Source organism: Pelodiscus sinensis, chromosome 19 (assembly GCF_049634645.1).
Source record: "Pelodiscus sinensis isolate JC-2024 chromosome 19, ASM4963464v1, whole genome shotgun sequence".
Lineage (NCBI taxonomy): Eukaryota > Metazoa > Chordata > Testudines > Trionychidae > Pelodiscus > Pelodiscus sinensis.
Genome location: NC_134729.1, coordinates 20,285,920 through 20,299,182, shown reverse-complemented (window position 1 = coordinate 20,299,182; position 13,263 = coordinate 20,285,920). Strand labels below are relative to the sequence as shown.

The following is a 13,263-nucleotide window of genomic DNA, read 5'->3' as shown; positions in this document are numbered from 1 at the left end:
TTGTGTGCATTGCACCCCCCGATCCTGGGGCGGTGAGCTGGGGGGGGTGCATTTCATCCCTCCGACCCTGGGGCGGTGAGCTGGGGGGGGCTGTGTGCATTTCATTCCCCCCCGACCCTGGGGCGGTGAGCTGGGGGGGCTGTGTGCATTTCATTCCCCCCGACCCTGGGGCGATGAGCTGGGGGGGGATCTGTGTGCATTGCACCCCCCGACCATGGGGCGGTGAGCTGGGGGGGGTCTGTGTGCATTGGACCCCCTGACCCTGGGGCGGTGAGCTGGGGGGGGGTCTGTGTGCATTGCACCCCCCGACCATGGGGCGGTGAGCTGGGGGGGGGTCTGTGTGCATTGGACCCCCTGACCCTGGGGAGGTGAGCTGGAGGGGGGGTCTGTGTGCATTTCATTCCCCCCGACCCTGGGGCGGTGAGCTGAGGGGACTGTGTGCATTTCATTCCCCCCGACCCTGGGGCGATGAGCTGGGGGGGGGTCTGTGTGCATTGCACCCCCCGACCATGGGGCGGTGAGCTGGGGGGGGGTCTGTGTGCATTGCACCCCCCGACCATGGGGCGGTGAGCTGGGGGGGGTCTGTGTGCATTGGACCCCCTGACCCTGGGGTGGTGAGCTGGGGGGGGTCTGTGTGCATTGCACCCCCCGACCATGGGGCGGTGAGCTGGGGGGGGGTCTGTGTGCATTGGACCCCCTGACCCTGGGGAGGTGAGCTGGAGGGGGGGTCTGTGTGGATTGCACCCCCCCGACCATGGGGCGGTGAGCTGGGGGGGGGCTGTTTGCATTTCATTGCCCCCAACCCTGGGGCGGTGAGCTGGGGGGGGCTGTGTGCATTTCATTCCCCCCCGACCCTGGGGCAGTGAGCTGGGCGGGCAGTTTGCATTATACACACACCTCTCTTCCCCCGCCCCCTCACCCTGAGGTGAGCTGTGTGCATTGCACTCTCCCGACCCTGGGGCGGTGAGCTAGGGGGGTGGGCTGTGTGCATTTCCCCCCTGACCCTGAGGCGGTGAGCTGGAGGGGGTGTGCCTTGCACTCTTCCCCCCTGCCCTGGGGCAGTGATCTGTGGGAGGTTGTGTGCATTGCACCCCCCAATCCTGTGGTAGTAAGTGGGGGGAGGGCTGTGTGCATTGCATCTCTCTGACCCTGGGCTGGTGAGCTGGGGCGGGGGCGGGGGGAGAGGTGTATTGCAGCCACCTCAGAGGAGCATGAGAGCCTTCTGTACTCGGTGCATCCCAAATGGGGCGCCCTGGGCATGGCTGAGGAGGGGGCTGCAGGAGGGGACTGCGGGTGCAGGGCAGGCAGTGGTGATTATGGGGATCAGGATTTTAATGTGAACCCCCAAACGCATGCTGAGCCAGGGGGTGTCGAGGCTGGCCTGGCAGTCAGGGGCCTGGCCTGGGAAGCAGCATGTGCGCAGGGAGGGGCGAACAGGGAAGCTTGTAGGGCACAGGCAGGCTCTTAGCGTGGGGTGCATTGGACATGGCTGTGAAGCAGAGCTCTGCAGGCAGTCCCAGTCATCTGCTCCCGGAGCACTTTGCTCGGCAGAGAGGGGTGGGTGGGTGTTGAGAGGTGCCCAAGGGCCCCAGCTGGGATCTGGATCACAAGGGGCTGGGCCCTGAGCAGCTCTTAACAGAGAGAAACCCCACTGGGGCTTCGGGTCCCAAGAGGCGACGGGTTAGCGTTCGGGGGGATCTATCTACAAGCAAAGGAGCGTGATGGGGACTTGGCACAGCCCTTGTGGCTTTAGAGAGGAGGATGGTAGAGCAGGCAGTGACGTCTGTCTGTAGAGGCCTCGTTCGGGGGGGATCCTAGCAGCCTCGCCATGCACACTGCAGCTTGCAGCTCTGCCTGACGTCCCTCGAGGCTGCATTTAGCCCGTGGTGTCAGGCACGATCCTGCAGCCGCCTGCGAATGGGACGTGGGAGGGCGGAACGGTGGAGCCCCAAGATAGGAATTCACATGTTGTTTAGAGGGGAGGGGAGGGTCTCCAGGCAGAAAGCCTCTTTCTTTAGCTCAGGGGTGGGGAACCTCAGGCCCGGGGACCGGATGTGGCCCTCAGCTTGCCTGGATCCAGCCCCCATGGCTCAGCCCTACCCCAGCATTGGGGAGCCCACCCTGGTGTTCCAGCCCCCGGGGGCTGTAGTGCACAAAATCTGTTAGGCCTGGCCCACCCTAGGCTCTGGTGAGCAAGGGGAATGTGAGGAGTGTCTTTCTACTTCTCAGTGAGGGGTTTTTTTTTCCTCCTGCTTCTCCCCGACTGACTTTTCTGTGGGTGAGTGGCCCCTGATCCGAAAAAGGTCCCCCACCCCTGCGTTAGCTTGTCAGCGGCAGCCGTGGCCTCTCTCGTCTTAACGACTTGCCTGGCTTGGTGTCTGCTCACGTCTGTTTGGAAAGTTGAACGGTTAGAAACGGGAATAACTGCTGGGCTGGGAAGGGGGCGCCTCTCTTCCTCCTCTGTTTGTGTTAGCAGCTGGGCCATTTTGTCTGTGCTGGCGTGAAATGATTCTGTAAAATGAAAGCTGGACTCAGGGAATTGGTGGAGGGAATTTATTGCTTTGATAAGGAGGGCTACTGAGGCACATGTCTTAAACTCACGCAGCTGGAAGATTTGATCTGAAGGGATGAGAAATGCAGGGATTTCTCTTATTCTTAATCCACTCAACCCTCTTCCCTGTGTAACTCCCCGAATTCCCAATCTAGCCACCGTATCTATCTGCCTTGTAAAAGACAGGGACAGACCTGTTTACAATACATTTTGCAGGTTCATCCCTCAGATCACAGGAACACTTGTCAATCTCTTTGGAAGGAACTTTATTCCGTCTCCACTGCCTCTCAAGTCTGGTATTTAACGTTGAGATGGGGAGTAACATCCTGTGGCAGTGCATGGGGTCTGGGCAGTCAAAGTCCTTCTGTTGCTGTCCGAGAATGAGAAGGTGTGAGGACCTGTGTTCCCTCTAATTTTTTCCACCCGTGTGCAGAATAAATTTTGTTATGTGCACCAAGGCATGCACTGAAGTGCACCACCCATAGGAATGCATGCTTCCGGCTGTGGGCACTCTGCTAAGCAGCTGGGTGGCATTTGAATCTCTCCTGGGTGGCCACCCCTCGGGAACACTGGTGAGGACCCTGAAATAATATGGCCATTCATGCTGACAATGTCTCCCTGGGACCTTTCTAGTGACAGGAATGGAAGAGCGACCTCCTCTGCTCCCCAGCGTTATTTCTTTTCTTTTTAGAGCAGTTCTCAGTACCACCAGGAAATGCACTCTGCGACTCGGGCTGCAGGAGCAGAGAACGAAGGCAGCTGAGTAAATACAGCCAAAATCATTTTCCTGCTCCTCCCCCACCCCTCCCAGTTTAACATGAGAGGATAAAGTGGTGCTGGTCCATCCTTCAGACTGTGTTAGCCCTCATTGCAGTCACTAGCATCTCTAGTATGTGGGACAGGCCAGGTGGCAGTTGGATTTCTTCAGCGATAATCTTTGTACTTTGACCTCTTGGGCTTGTTTCTCAGGTTCTGCTACATGACTCAAAGTAGCTGTCACTGTATCTCCAGCTCTCCTTACTTGCACCTTGGGCACTTGAGGGCAATTACTCCAAACCTCCCATTTTGAACTCGGAACATTAATCAACTTTGCTCTTAGAACGGGGGGGGGGAATCCCCTTCCTCTCTCAGCTGACTGTCTTTGGACCAGAAACTCTGGGTTGAGAGAGAAGCCCGAAATCAAGTGGGATGCAAGGAGGTTGCTCCGTGCATCAATCAAGGAATTGATGCGTGCTTCCAGTGGAAAATATTTATCATATTGGAGGCTCCGATGATTCCTGAAAGAGAATCTGGAGCTGCTGCGAATTGAGTGAAGGGAGATACAAACAATGAACTCCGAGTCAGACTTGCTCCCTCAACTCGGTGAACTTGGGCATAATTCCTCATCTTTCAGGGAACAGAATGTTATTCCCAGCTTTCTGAATACTTTTCTTATTGTCTTTGGAGTCATTTGTGAGTGGCGAATGATATGTCGAAAATTCAGTTAGCGTTCTATTCTGAAATTAGTGCTTCCAGAAAACCAAACATGCGAAGAAAAAACTTCGAAAATGGAGGTGATTTAATCTGGCTACTCTGGGATCCAAATGAAGGGCTAACTGAGCCATGGGACTGTTGTTGTATTCGGCCCGTTGTTTCTTTTATTCCCTTCCAAACATCTCAGATGCCCCGTGGCTTCGACGGTTTCAGTCACAAAGCCAAAGGTGTCTTCGTTAACACTACAAAAGTTCGGGCAGGAAGGAACGTCTCCTTTACGCGCACATAGAGTAATAGTCACGGACAGGAGGAGACATCCACCCCATGCTTCCTGAACCCGGCTATGTCATCGTTGCCGATGAAAGGTGTGTTCCTCACTTGCGTTCAAACCCAGTTCCCCTGTAGGCTTTTGTTGGAGCCGCTAAACTGAGTTTAAAAACCTGAATTGCTGAGTGAAGCGCATACCGCTGTAAGACTCGGCGAGAGATTATGTGGAACCAGGCAGGAGAGCATGACTGCAGCCCACACACAACAGAGGCCTCCAAAGAAAGAGATCCTTTGTGGTGCTTGGCAGTGTGAAGGCCAGTAATCCTGGACCTGGATATATTTCATGTCACGGAGCAGTAAGGAGGCCTCCAGCATGCTGGGAGGGTCATGACTATCACCTGCCAAGAAACTGGAGAGCTTCAAACACTTTTTGCCTTTTGGTTCCCACTTGTCTGTGGTGGGAGCCAGTCATTTTATTCCATCTCTTGCTGAACTATATGGATATTCCCCAAGGAAATACTTCTCACTTCTACACACGTCTGCCCTTCCTTTGTGCTCTGCCCCTCCCAGAGTTTTTTACCTTGTCTGCCCTCCTCTCATCTCTTGCTCAAACACTCCTATGAGTGGGCTCTTTCCAGCAAGACTTCCCTAGAACCTGCCCCCATCCTTCCATTCTGCGAGTGCCTTGAATCTCAAGCTCAGTAGGGTTATGCCTGTTTGGGACTTGGATGGGAAACCTCCCAGGGAAACCTAGCTGCTGCCAGAGGTGGTGCCTTGTGAGTGGTGCACTTGTGAGCCAGCACTTGGGGAAGGAGGGAGGCGGGTGCACTGTGCTGTTCGGCATGTTATCGTTGAGACGGTTATTGATTGTGTAGCCATGGGAGTTACAAGGTGCCTGGTGTAATTTTCCAAAATCCCATCCGCGTCGTTCGGTGCCTAACGACCTTTGACAGCGTGGCCCCGTGACCTTCAAGCGCTCTGATTGAGTTCGTTTTCAGTCCTAGATTGGAGGGAAGTGGGAAAAAGCTCTTCTGTGCTTCCGCTCCCATTTGGTTTCACAGCTTTCAAGGAACTAGTCCAATGAAGAAAATGCTCTCAGGGCCCTTGCTAGCGAACCTGACTCCCTAGGGAGTAGAGGTGCAAAAGCTTTTCTGCACCACAAAAGGGGGCGCTCCCTAAGGGACGAGAGAAATCCCAGCGTTCGTGCTGTGGCAGAGACACGTACTGCAGCACAGGACATGTTTATAATATCTGGCTTGAGCTGAGCTACAGGTTTTCATAGAAGCCCAGGGCTGGAAGAGACCTCAGGAGGTCATCAAGTCCAGCCCCCTACCCAAGGCAGGACCAAACCCAACTGAAACCTCTAGGGATGGAGATTCCACCCCCTTCCTAGGGAACCCATCCCAGTGCTTCCCCACCCTCCTAGTTTTTCCTAATATCCAGCCTAGTCCTCCACCACTGCAACCTGAGACCATTGCCCCTTGTTCTGCCGTCTGTCACTACCGAGAACAGCCCCTCTCCATCCTCTTTGGAACCCCCCTTCAGGAAGTTGAAGGCTTCTCTCAAATCCCCCCTCGCTCTTCTCTTCTGCAGACTAAATAAGCCCAAATCCCTCAGCCTCTCCTCGTAGGTCACGTGCTCCAGCCCCCTCATCATTTTGGTTTCCCTCTGCTGGTCCCTCTCCAATACATCCACATCCTTTCTATAGTGGGGGACCCAGGACTGGACGTAATACTCCAGTTGTGGCCTCACCAGTGCTGAATAAAGGGGAATAACAGCTTCCCTAGATCTGCTGGCAATGCTCCTCCTAATGCACCCTAATATGTCGTTAGCCTTCTTGGCTAAAAGGGCATCCTGTTGACTCATATCCAGCTTCTCATCCACTGGAATCCCCAGGTCCTTTTCTGCTGAACTGCTACTTAGCCAGTCAGTCCCCAGCCTGTAACAATACTTGGGATTCTTCCATCCCAAGTGCGGGACCCTGCATTTGTCCTTGTTGAACCTCATCAGATTTTTTGGCCCAATCCTCCAATTTGTCTCGGTCACTCTGGACCCTCTCCCTGCCTTCCACCGTATCTGCCTCTCCTCCTAGCTTAGTTTTCCTGCCGTTCTGTCTATAATCAAAAAAGCTGCGCTCTTCGAGCCAGGGGGAGGGTTCCTGTCTGCAGGACTGGGTTTTTGTTTAAAAGATTTTAGATTACAGGAAGTTTTGGCCTTTGTGTCGGTTTTCATAGTTTCAAATTTAAAAGGTTTAGTTAAAAAAAACGGTTTAAATAAAAACTGAATTTAAATAACAAAATCCACATGTTTGCTTTATCTAGTGGTGGGGAGTTTGCCAGAAGCTGAGAATGCGCCTCTTGATTGCCTGTCCTGTTCACAAGGCCACCCTGAGGGTTTATGGGGCCCCGTAAGTCAGTGGGGGATTCTAGGGGCTGTGGGTTTTGTGGGGGAGCTAAGTGAATTCACAGTATCCGAGGGGAGGGGGAGGGAAATCACTATCTTTCCCCAATGTTGAAGCACCTGCATGCCCAGGCGTGAGCGTGGCCTGAGTCCCTGGCTGATTGCCCTGTTCTGGCACTCTCCAAAGCGTTGGAGCGTCTGGCTCCCTCCAAACCTGTATTTATGGGATTTGGCGCATGAGCCGCATCCCTTAGCACAGAATCTGTCATCTGCTTTCCATTGGGCACGGAGGTTTCCTGAGCTGCGGTTGTCACTGCGCACGCACAGTTACTTGCCCGGATTGGCAGCGGGATGTAGAACAACCGTCTCCTCTGGAGAGGACAGGATGCAGATGCTGGGGATGCAGACTTCTGTGCTTTGAACGGGTTTTACGTGCTCCCTTCCCCCCCGCCCCTGCACAAAAAGCTGGGTTTGGCTGAGCCAGCTGGCTGGTATGGGGTTGCTTTAGCCTCTCTCTGAATTCAGTTGAGCGGTAGCCCTGTGCGTTTGAATGAATGCATGATTGTCGGCGGCCCTGTGGAACTTGTCTCTCCCCGCCTGTGTGTGTTTGCGGCTGCGTGGGGGGCCCCACAGTGGAAGAGCAGACGCCAGGCTGAGGGGAAGACATCAGAGTAGAGTTGTCTGGTTATCGGCACCCCCCACCCCGTGCCCTCCTGGAGCGGTTGGATCTTCTCTCCGGAGAGGCTCCTTGCTGCAGCTCATTAAATCGGATTGTTCTCGCAGATGTGGTAGATGCCCTGTTCCCCTTTTAGCTGGAGAGGCGCTAACCCCAGTGCGCCTCTTCTGGAGCAGAATGGCGGGCTTTCTCCTGGGACTTGCTCTCCACGGCAGGGGGTTAACTGGTTCATTCCTTGGCAGCCTGCGCCCTTCCTGGCTTGAGGCAGCTGCACAGTGCTGCTCAGACTCCCCCTGCCCCCCCTCCCCGCCATTGCTGGGGCACTTGCTGCCACTGGAGGGGCGGAGTCTGGGGATGGAGGCGCTTACCTGGCTCCGTGCCTCCCGCTCTCCCAGGCGCCGCCCCTGCTGCTCCCATTGGCTGTGATTCTGACCAATGGGAGCAGCGGGGAAAGCCTCCAGTTGTGCAGGAAACCGCTCTGCTATTTCCCCAGCTGGCGGGGAGGGCGCAGCAGCAGCGTATAGAGCCCCTTCCTGCTCCCCCCCCCCCCCCCCCCCCCCGAGCCGGATCCGGCCTGCAAGGCTCAGGGTTCTCCCCAGTAGCAGGGAAGGGAGCCCGACCAGTAATGGTCCGTGGACCACACTTTGTGCTATGCCCATGGCAAGGAGCTGATGATGGGAATTAAACGCAGGTGGGCAAAGGCAGAGCCAGTGGCAAGGGGTGTTGGTCCTGTGACATTCTGTGGTTTGGCTGAGGCTGGCCCTCTAAGCCAATTAGAAGGCCCCCTCGTTTGGAAAAGGACTGCTCAATGCAAGGATGTGTTGCGATTTGCCTTGCCCCCCTTGCGAGGAGATGGGGGGAGCTGTGTGCTGAGGGTTTACCAGGTGACGGATACAGAAGCAGCAGCCGGCTCTCCAGGAGAGGCGCCCACTGGTGTTCACATCGCTAGTAAACACCCGCCCACCCCAGTGACACCAGGTCCCTGGGGTGCCCTTGTGGTCACATGGCTGCAGCTGGGATGAGCCGTCTTGGGGAAGCTGGACAAACCCCATGTGTGAGCGAGCCCCGAAGGAGAAGTGGTCGGGGTGGGCATGGGGCTGCCAGCAGTGGGGTCTGACTGGACCCCAGGGGGTCCCTCATAGGTCCAGAATGAGCCTCGTGCTCTTACCAGGAGCTCGACACCCGACAAGACCTGTTGTTGTTATCACGTCATTCTTTGCAGGTCCCTGAGTGCTCCCCCCGGCTCAGCGGGGGGCCGTGGCAGCCCCAGACAGACCAATCTCCGTCTCTTCACCCCCCTCCTCCCGTCAGTGCTACAAAACACAGGGCTTCCTCACAGGGCAAATAACTAGAAATTCACAGCTTTTTGTTTTGTTTTTTTCCTAACGGGCAGGAGCTTCCTGGTGCCTCCATTGCTGCAGCATTTATTTAGTCCTAAAAATATCCCCAGCTTTTGTTAGCTGGGTTCATGCTGGGGGCTAATCGGAGGCTTGCTGGAGAACGGGCGGGTTCCTGTGACCTTTAGAAGGGCTGCTCAGAAAGCTGCCAGCTTGACTCCATGGAGACAGGGGGATGCCCGTGTGCTGTCTGAGCGCCTGGGGGGCCAGGCAGGGTCAGGGCTCTGTGCCGGGTCCGGTGAAGGGAAAATGGGGTGTGGAGATGGGATGATAAGAGACCGGCCCTGCATATCCGAAGCCAGCGCTGTAGCCGTGCCGCACACCTCCCGTGTCCGGCCTCCCCGCTAGTGCACGTCTGCACAGAGAACATGGCAGGTGCCCTTGTCCTGGTCAGAGGGCCAGTAAACTCTGGAAACCCGGCAGAGACCGGGGCCTGGAGGAGCTAAATAAGAACAGCGATGGGGATACACACCTGAGGAGTGTGAACACCGCTGGGGGAAAGGCTGTTGTGGGAGAGCTGTGTGGGTCACGGATTGTCCTTGTGTGTTTGCTGCACACGCTGTGACCTCACCTGGATCTGCTCTCTGGCATTGCGGCAGCAGCAGAAGGGTGAGCAGGGAGTTTCGACTTGTCGCTAGGGATGTTAAATATCGGTTAATTGAATAGTCAAGTAACCTCATTAATTCTTATCGGTTACTCGACTATTCTATAGTCCCCGGGGGCGGCAGCCAGTGCGCTCTGGCCTCAGTCCCGAGGAGCCCTCTGCTGCTCCGTGCTGCTGCCTCTGAATCCGAGGCAGCAGTACAGGGTGCCAGGCAGAGAGCTGGCCCGTGAGGGGGAGCCAGTTTTAAAACCAGCTCCCCTCACGAACCATCTGCCTGTTGCCCCGGGCTGCTGCCTCTGATACAGAAGCAGCAGCCCCTGTCCAGAGGAGGTGGGGGCTGAGCTCCCAGACCTGACGAGAGCTGGAACTGAGCCAGGCTGCCTGCCTGCCTGGCTCCTAATATGCTTTAAACGCAGAGCCCCAGTGGGATAGGTCCTGGACCCAGCGTGAGCCAGGACTGAGCCAGGCTGCTAAAAAATGTACTGGGTAGGGAAATGCATGTAGTCGATAGCGTTAACGTATAAGCTTTTGCTTATCGGTTAATCAACTACACTATTACATCCCTACTGGACACCGAGTCTTCCTGCATGGGAGCTGGGCCAGGCCCGGCAGTCACGTCTCCAGGGAAGTCAGGGAGCTCTGTCACTTGGGATACAGGACACAAAGCAGCCAGAGGAGTGGAGAACTAGCAGGAGGGATGGATGGGCCGTAACGGGGGTCTTCTGCCTTTTGAATTTGCTAACCTCAGGAAAACCTCAGCAGCGGAGGGGCCCAACCGACCTTGTGGAGCACGCTTATTAAAAGGCTAAATGTACTTCAGCTATGGGGGTGCTGCTGGCTGCTGCCCATTTGCCCTGGTCCCTGCCACAGCGCGTCTGGTCACCAGGGCAAGCATTTCCGGGGGTTATAGGCCAACTCCAGCTCCTGAGACCACGTGGATCCTGTCAGCGTTGTTCAAACACACATGTGGCAATTGGCTTAAGGCCAATTTTGTGAAACGTGTGTGAGCTCAGCATAGACCCACGGACACCTCTTGAAAGCCAGTTCGCTCCCTTTAGCTTGTGCCGGGAAACATGGATGCGAGTTCAAGAAAGGGTCCTAGTTGCTGGGTAGCCGCCTCCTTCCACACATACGCACCCGCCGCCCTTTGTGGTGGGATCTCGCGTTACCGTGTGTGTTGTAAGTCCCAGACCGCAGGGCGATTTTGCACTGAGCCTCTCTTGCTTTTGCAGTTTAGGGATCCTGTGCTCTGAATCCAAGGAACATCCAAGTAAAGGGGCTTGATTGCCTAGTGGGTGGAGTTAGTTTTACCGGAGTGATTAGCCTGGAGGGATGGTGGGAGTATGCCAGGAAGGCCCCAGCTCTGGAACATTTGGCCTTGAGCTAACAGACCATCTTTCTTCCCCTTTCCAGGCTCTGGGAGGAGAGAAGTGGCAGTCCACACCATGCTTGGCTGGCAACCCGCTGCCCCCTCGCCCTGCGGACCCTGAAACGCCGGCCCCCTCCTAGGACTGCGGAGCCCTGAGCTGCCCCCTTTTTTGGCGCATGCCCGGACAGGAGTGCTGGATTATGTTCGTCGCCTTCTCCCTCTGCTCCATCATTTGGCTGAATCGTGGCTTTAAGTTACGGAAAAGGGGCTGCCCTTCGGCGCGCGGGAGCGTGAGCGTGCACGGGGCCGTCCTTAGCCGTTGAACGCACACAGCATGGTGCAGGGGGAGAGCAGCGCCTGAGCCCAGCTGTCCCCTCCCCCTCACTGGTCCCGAGCAGCTGGCCCCGGCTCCAGCGGCCCCGTGCGGCAGAGAAGATGGGCAGCACCGAGGGCTTCCAGTACCGCGCGCTCTACCCGTACCGCAAAGAGCGTGAGGAGGACATTGACCTGCTGCCCGGGGATATCCTGGTGGTGAGCAAAGGGACCCTGCAGACCCTGGGCTTCAAGGAGGGAGACGAGCAGACGCCCCACCAGATCGGGTGGATCCTGGGCACCAATGAACGGACCAGGCAGAAAGGGGATTTCCCCGGCACCTACGTGGAATACGTTGGGCCCGTGAAAATCAACCTCCCTTCCCACAGACCCAGGGTGCAGAGACCCTTGCCGGCTACTCCGGGGGTCAGTACGTCCCGCATGCGGGAGGCGCCGGAGCAAGGTAAGCCTTTCCCCGGGGCGGGGGAGGGCTATAAGGAAGTACGGCTTCTCTCCCTCCGCCTGGCCCTGGGAAGCAGCGGGGTGGAGAATGGAACTCCCTGGTGGGGCTCCCTAGTGGTTAGAGCACCTGGCGGGAGGTCAGGACTCCTGGATTCCAGGCCCAGCTTGACTGGTAGGCCCTCAGCCTCTCATGTGCTCAACCCCCTTCCCCGCCCCCTCGTAGCGGCCTGAGGCTGTGCTTTCCAGGGCTGCTGGAGGTTAATCCGCTCTGCAAGGGAGGTGCTGATAGCACAGAGCATTACTGATAAAATCCCCAGCTCTGGGGAGGTGCAGGCTGGGGTCCCCCACCTGGCACTGCGGCTCAGCTCCATGCACAGGCTGGGTATGCATCACATAAGCCTTTTCCCTCCCCCCAGGGCCTCTAATCTCAGGGCAGCCAGGGGGATGCAGGTCCTGGGATGGATTTCCACCCCAGGGAAGTGCGCTCCGTATCTGTGCTGCCAGGCCCGCATCTCCTGCCTGCTACGGTGCACCTCTGTGCACCAGCCTGGGCTTCGTGCAGGTGCTAAATACCAGGCTGCCCAGCCGGTCATCAGCCTTTGCCTCCGGGGAGTTCGGCCGTTCTAGCACATAGCTGGGATTGAACTTGGGCAGCCGCAGCGTGTTACTCCCAGTTACTCAGCGCGATGCAGCCACCAGCCCCTAGAGCCACTGAGCGACTTGCCAGGTTTCCCATTCAGTGCTGTGTCACATGGCACACTTGGGGCATGAATAGTGTACCCATACTCTGGCGTGCAAGGCTATATATGCTGACCATGCTGTTCTGTAGCTACCCAAGGGCAGGGGAGGGCGTTTTACTGGTACATAAGAACGGCCAAAGGTCTAGCTAGCCCAGTATCCTGCCGACGGTGGCTGATACTAGATGCCCCAGAAGGAGTGAACAGAACAGGTAATCATCAAGTGGTCCATCTCCTCGCCTCTTCCCAGCTTCTGACAAACAGAGGCTAGGGACACCATTCCTGCCCATGCTGGCTAATAGCCATTGATGGACATGTCCTAGCTCTTTTTTTGAACCCTGTTATAATCTTGGACTTCACCACATCCTCTGGCGAGGAGTTCCACAGGTTGACTGCACGCTGTGTGAGGAAATACTTCCTTTGGTTTGTGTTAAACTTGCCGATCTCTGTTCAGCACCGGCGAAGCCCCAGCTGAGCACGGCGTCTGGTGCCGGGCACCACACGTTAGGAAAGATGTGCACAGATTGGAGCGAGCCCAGAGGAGAGTGACAAGCATGGGAAAAAGGGTTAGGAAACCTGCGCGAGAGGGTTAAAAAACATGGACTGTGGCCAGTCTAGAGAATGGAAATCTCTGGGCGGCCCTGATAGCCTTGTGAAGGGCTGCTCGAAAAGGACGGCGGTTGATCCGTTCTCCACATCCATGGGCTTAATATTCAGCAAGGGAGGTTTAGGTTAAACGTTAGGAAAACTTTCGTACGGGGGCGTTTCACTCTGGTGCAGGCTCCCAAGGGGGCATGGTGGGATCCCCCTCACCCGAGGTTGAAGAACAGGCTGCACAAACGCCAGTCATGGCCTCTCCTCCCATGGTTGTTGTGAGGATGCCGAGGGCCTACCAGCCCAGCTAACGCACTGGGCAGGATCTGAGCAAGACGGTTTCTTCACATCGGCGCGACTTGCTGAGGGTTGGGTCCCTCCTCCATGAGTGCTGCTCCGGGTGGTCATGGGACGTGGGTGC

At 56.5% G+C, this 13,263-nt stretch overlaps 1 protein-coding gene across 3 annotated transcripts in view; it reads left to right on the top strand.

Annotated features, from left to right (window-relative positions):
* The window catches only part of PIK3R2 (phosphoinositide-3-kinase regulatory subunit 2), a 35,502-nt gene that overhangs the window by 1,168 nt on the left and 21,071 nt on the right, over window positions 1–13,263 (top strand). For all 3 annotated transcript variants that reach the window (XM_075902926.1, XM_075902924.1, XM_075902925.1), the window contains exon 2: window positions 10,782–11,512. In XM_075902926.1, coding sequence (XP_075759041.1) covers window positions 11,173–11,512 — 340 coding nt within the window. In that variant the 5' untranslated portion in view covers window positions 10,782–11,172. The remainder of the gene's footprint in view (window positions 1–10,781; window positions 11,513–13,263) is intronic.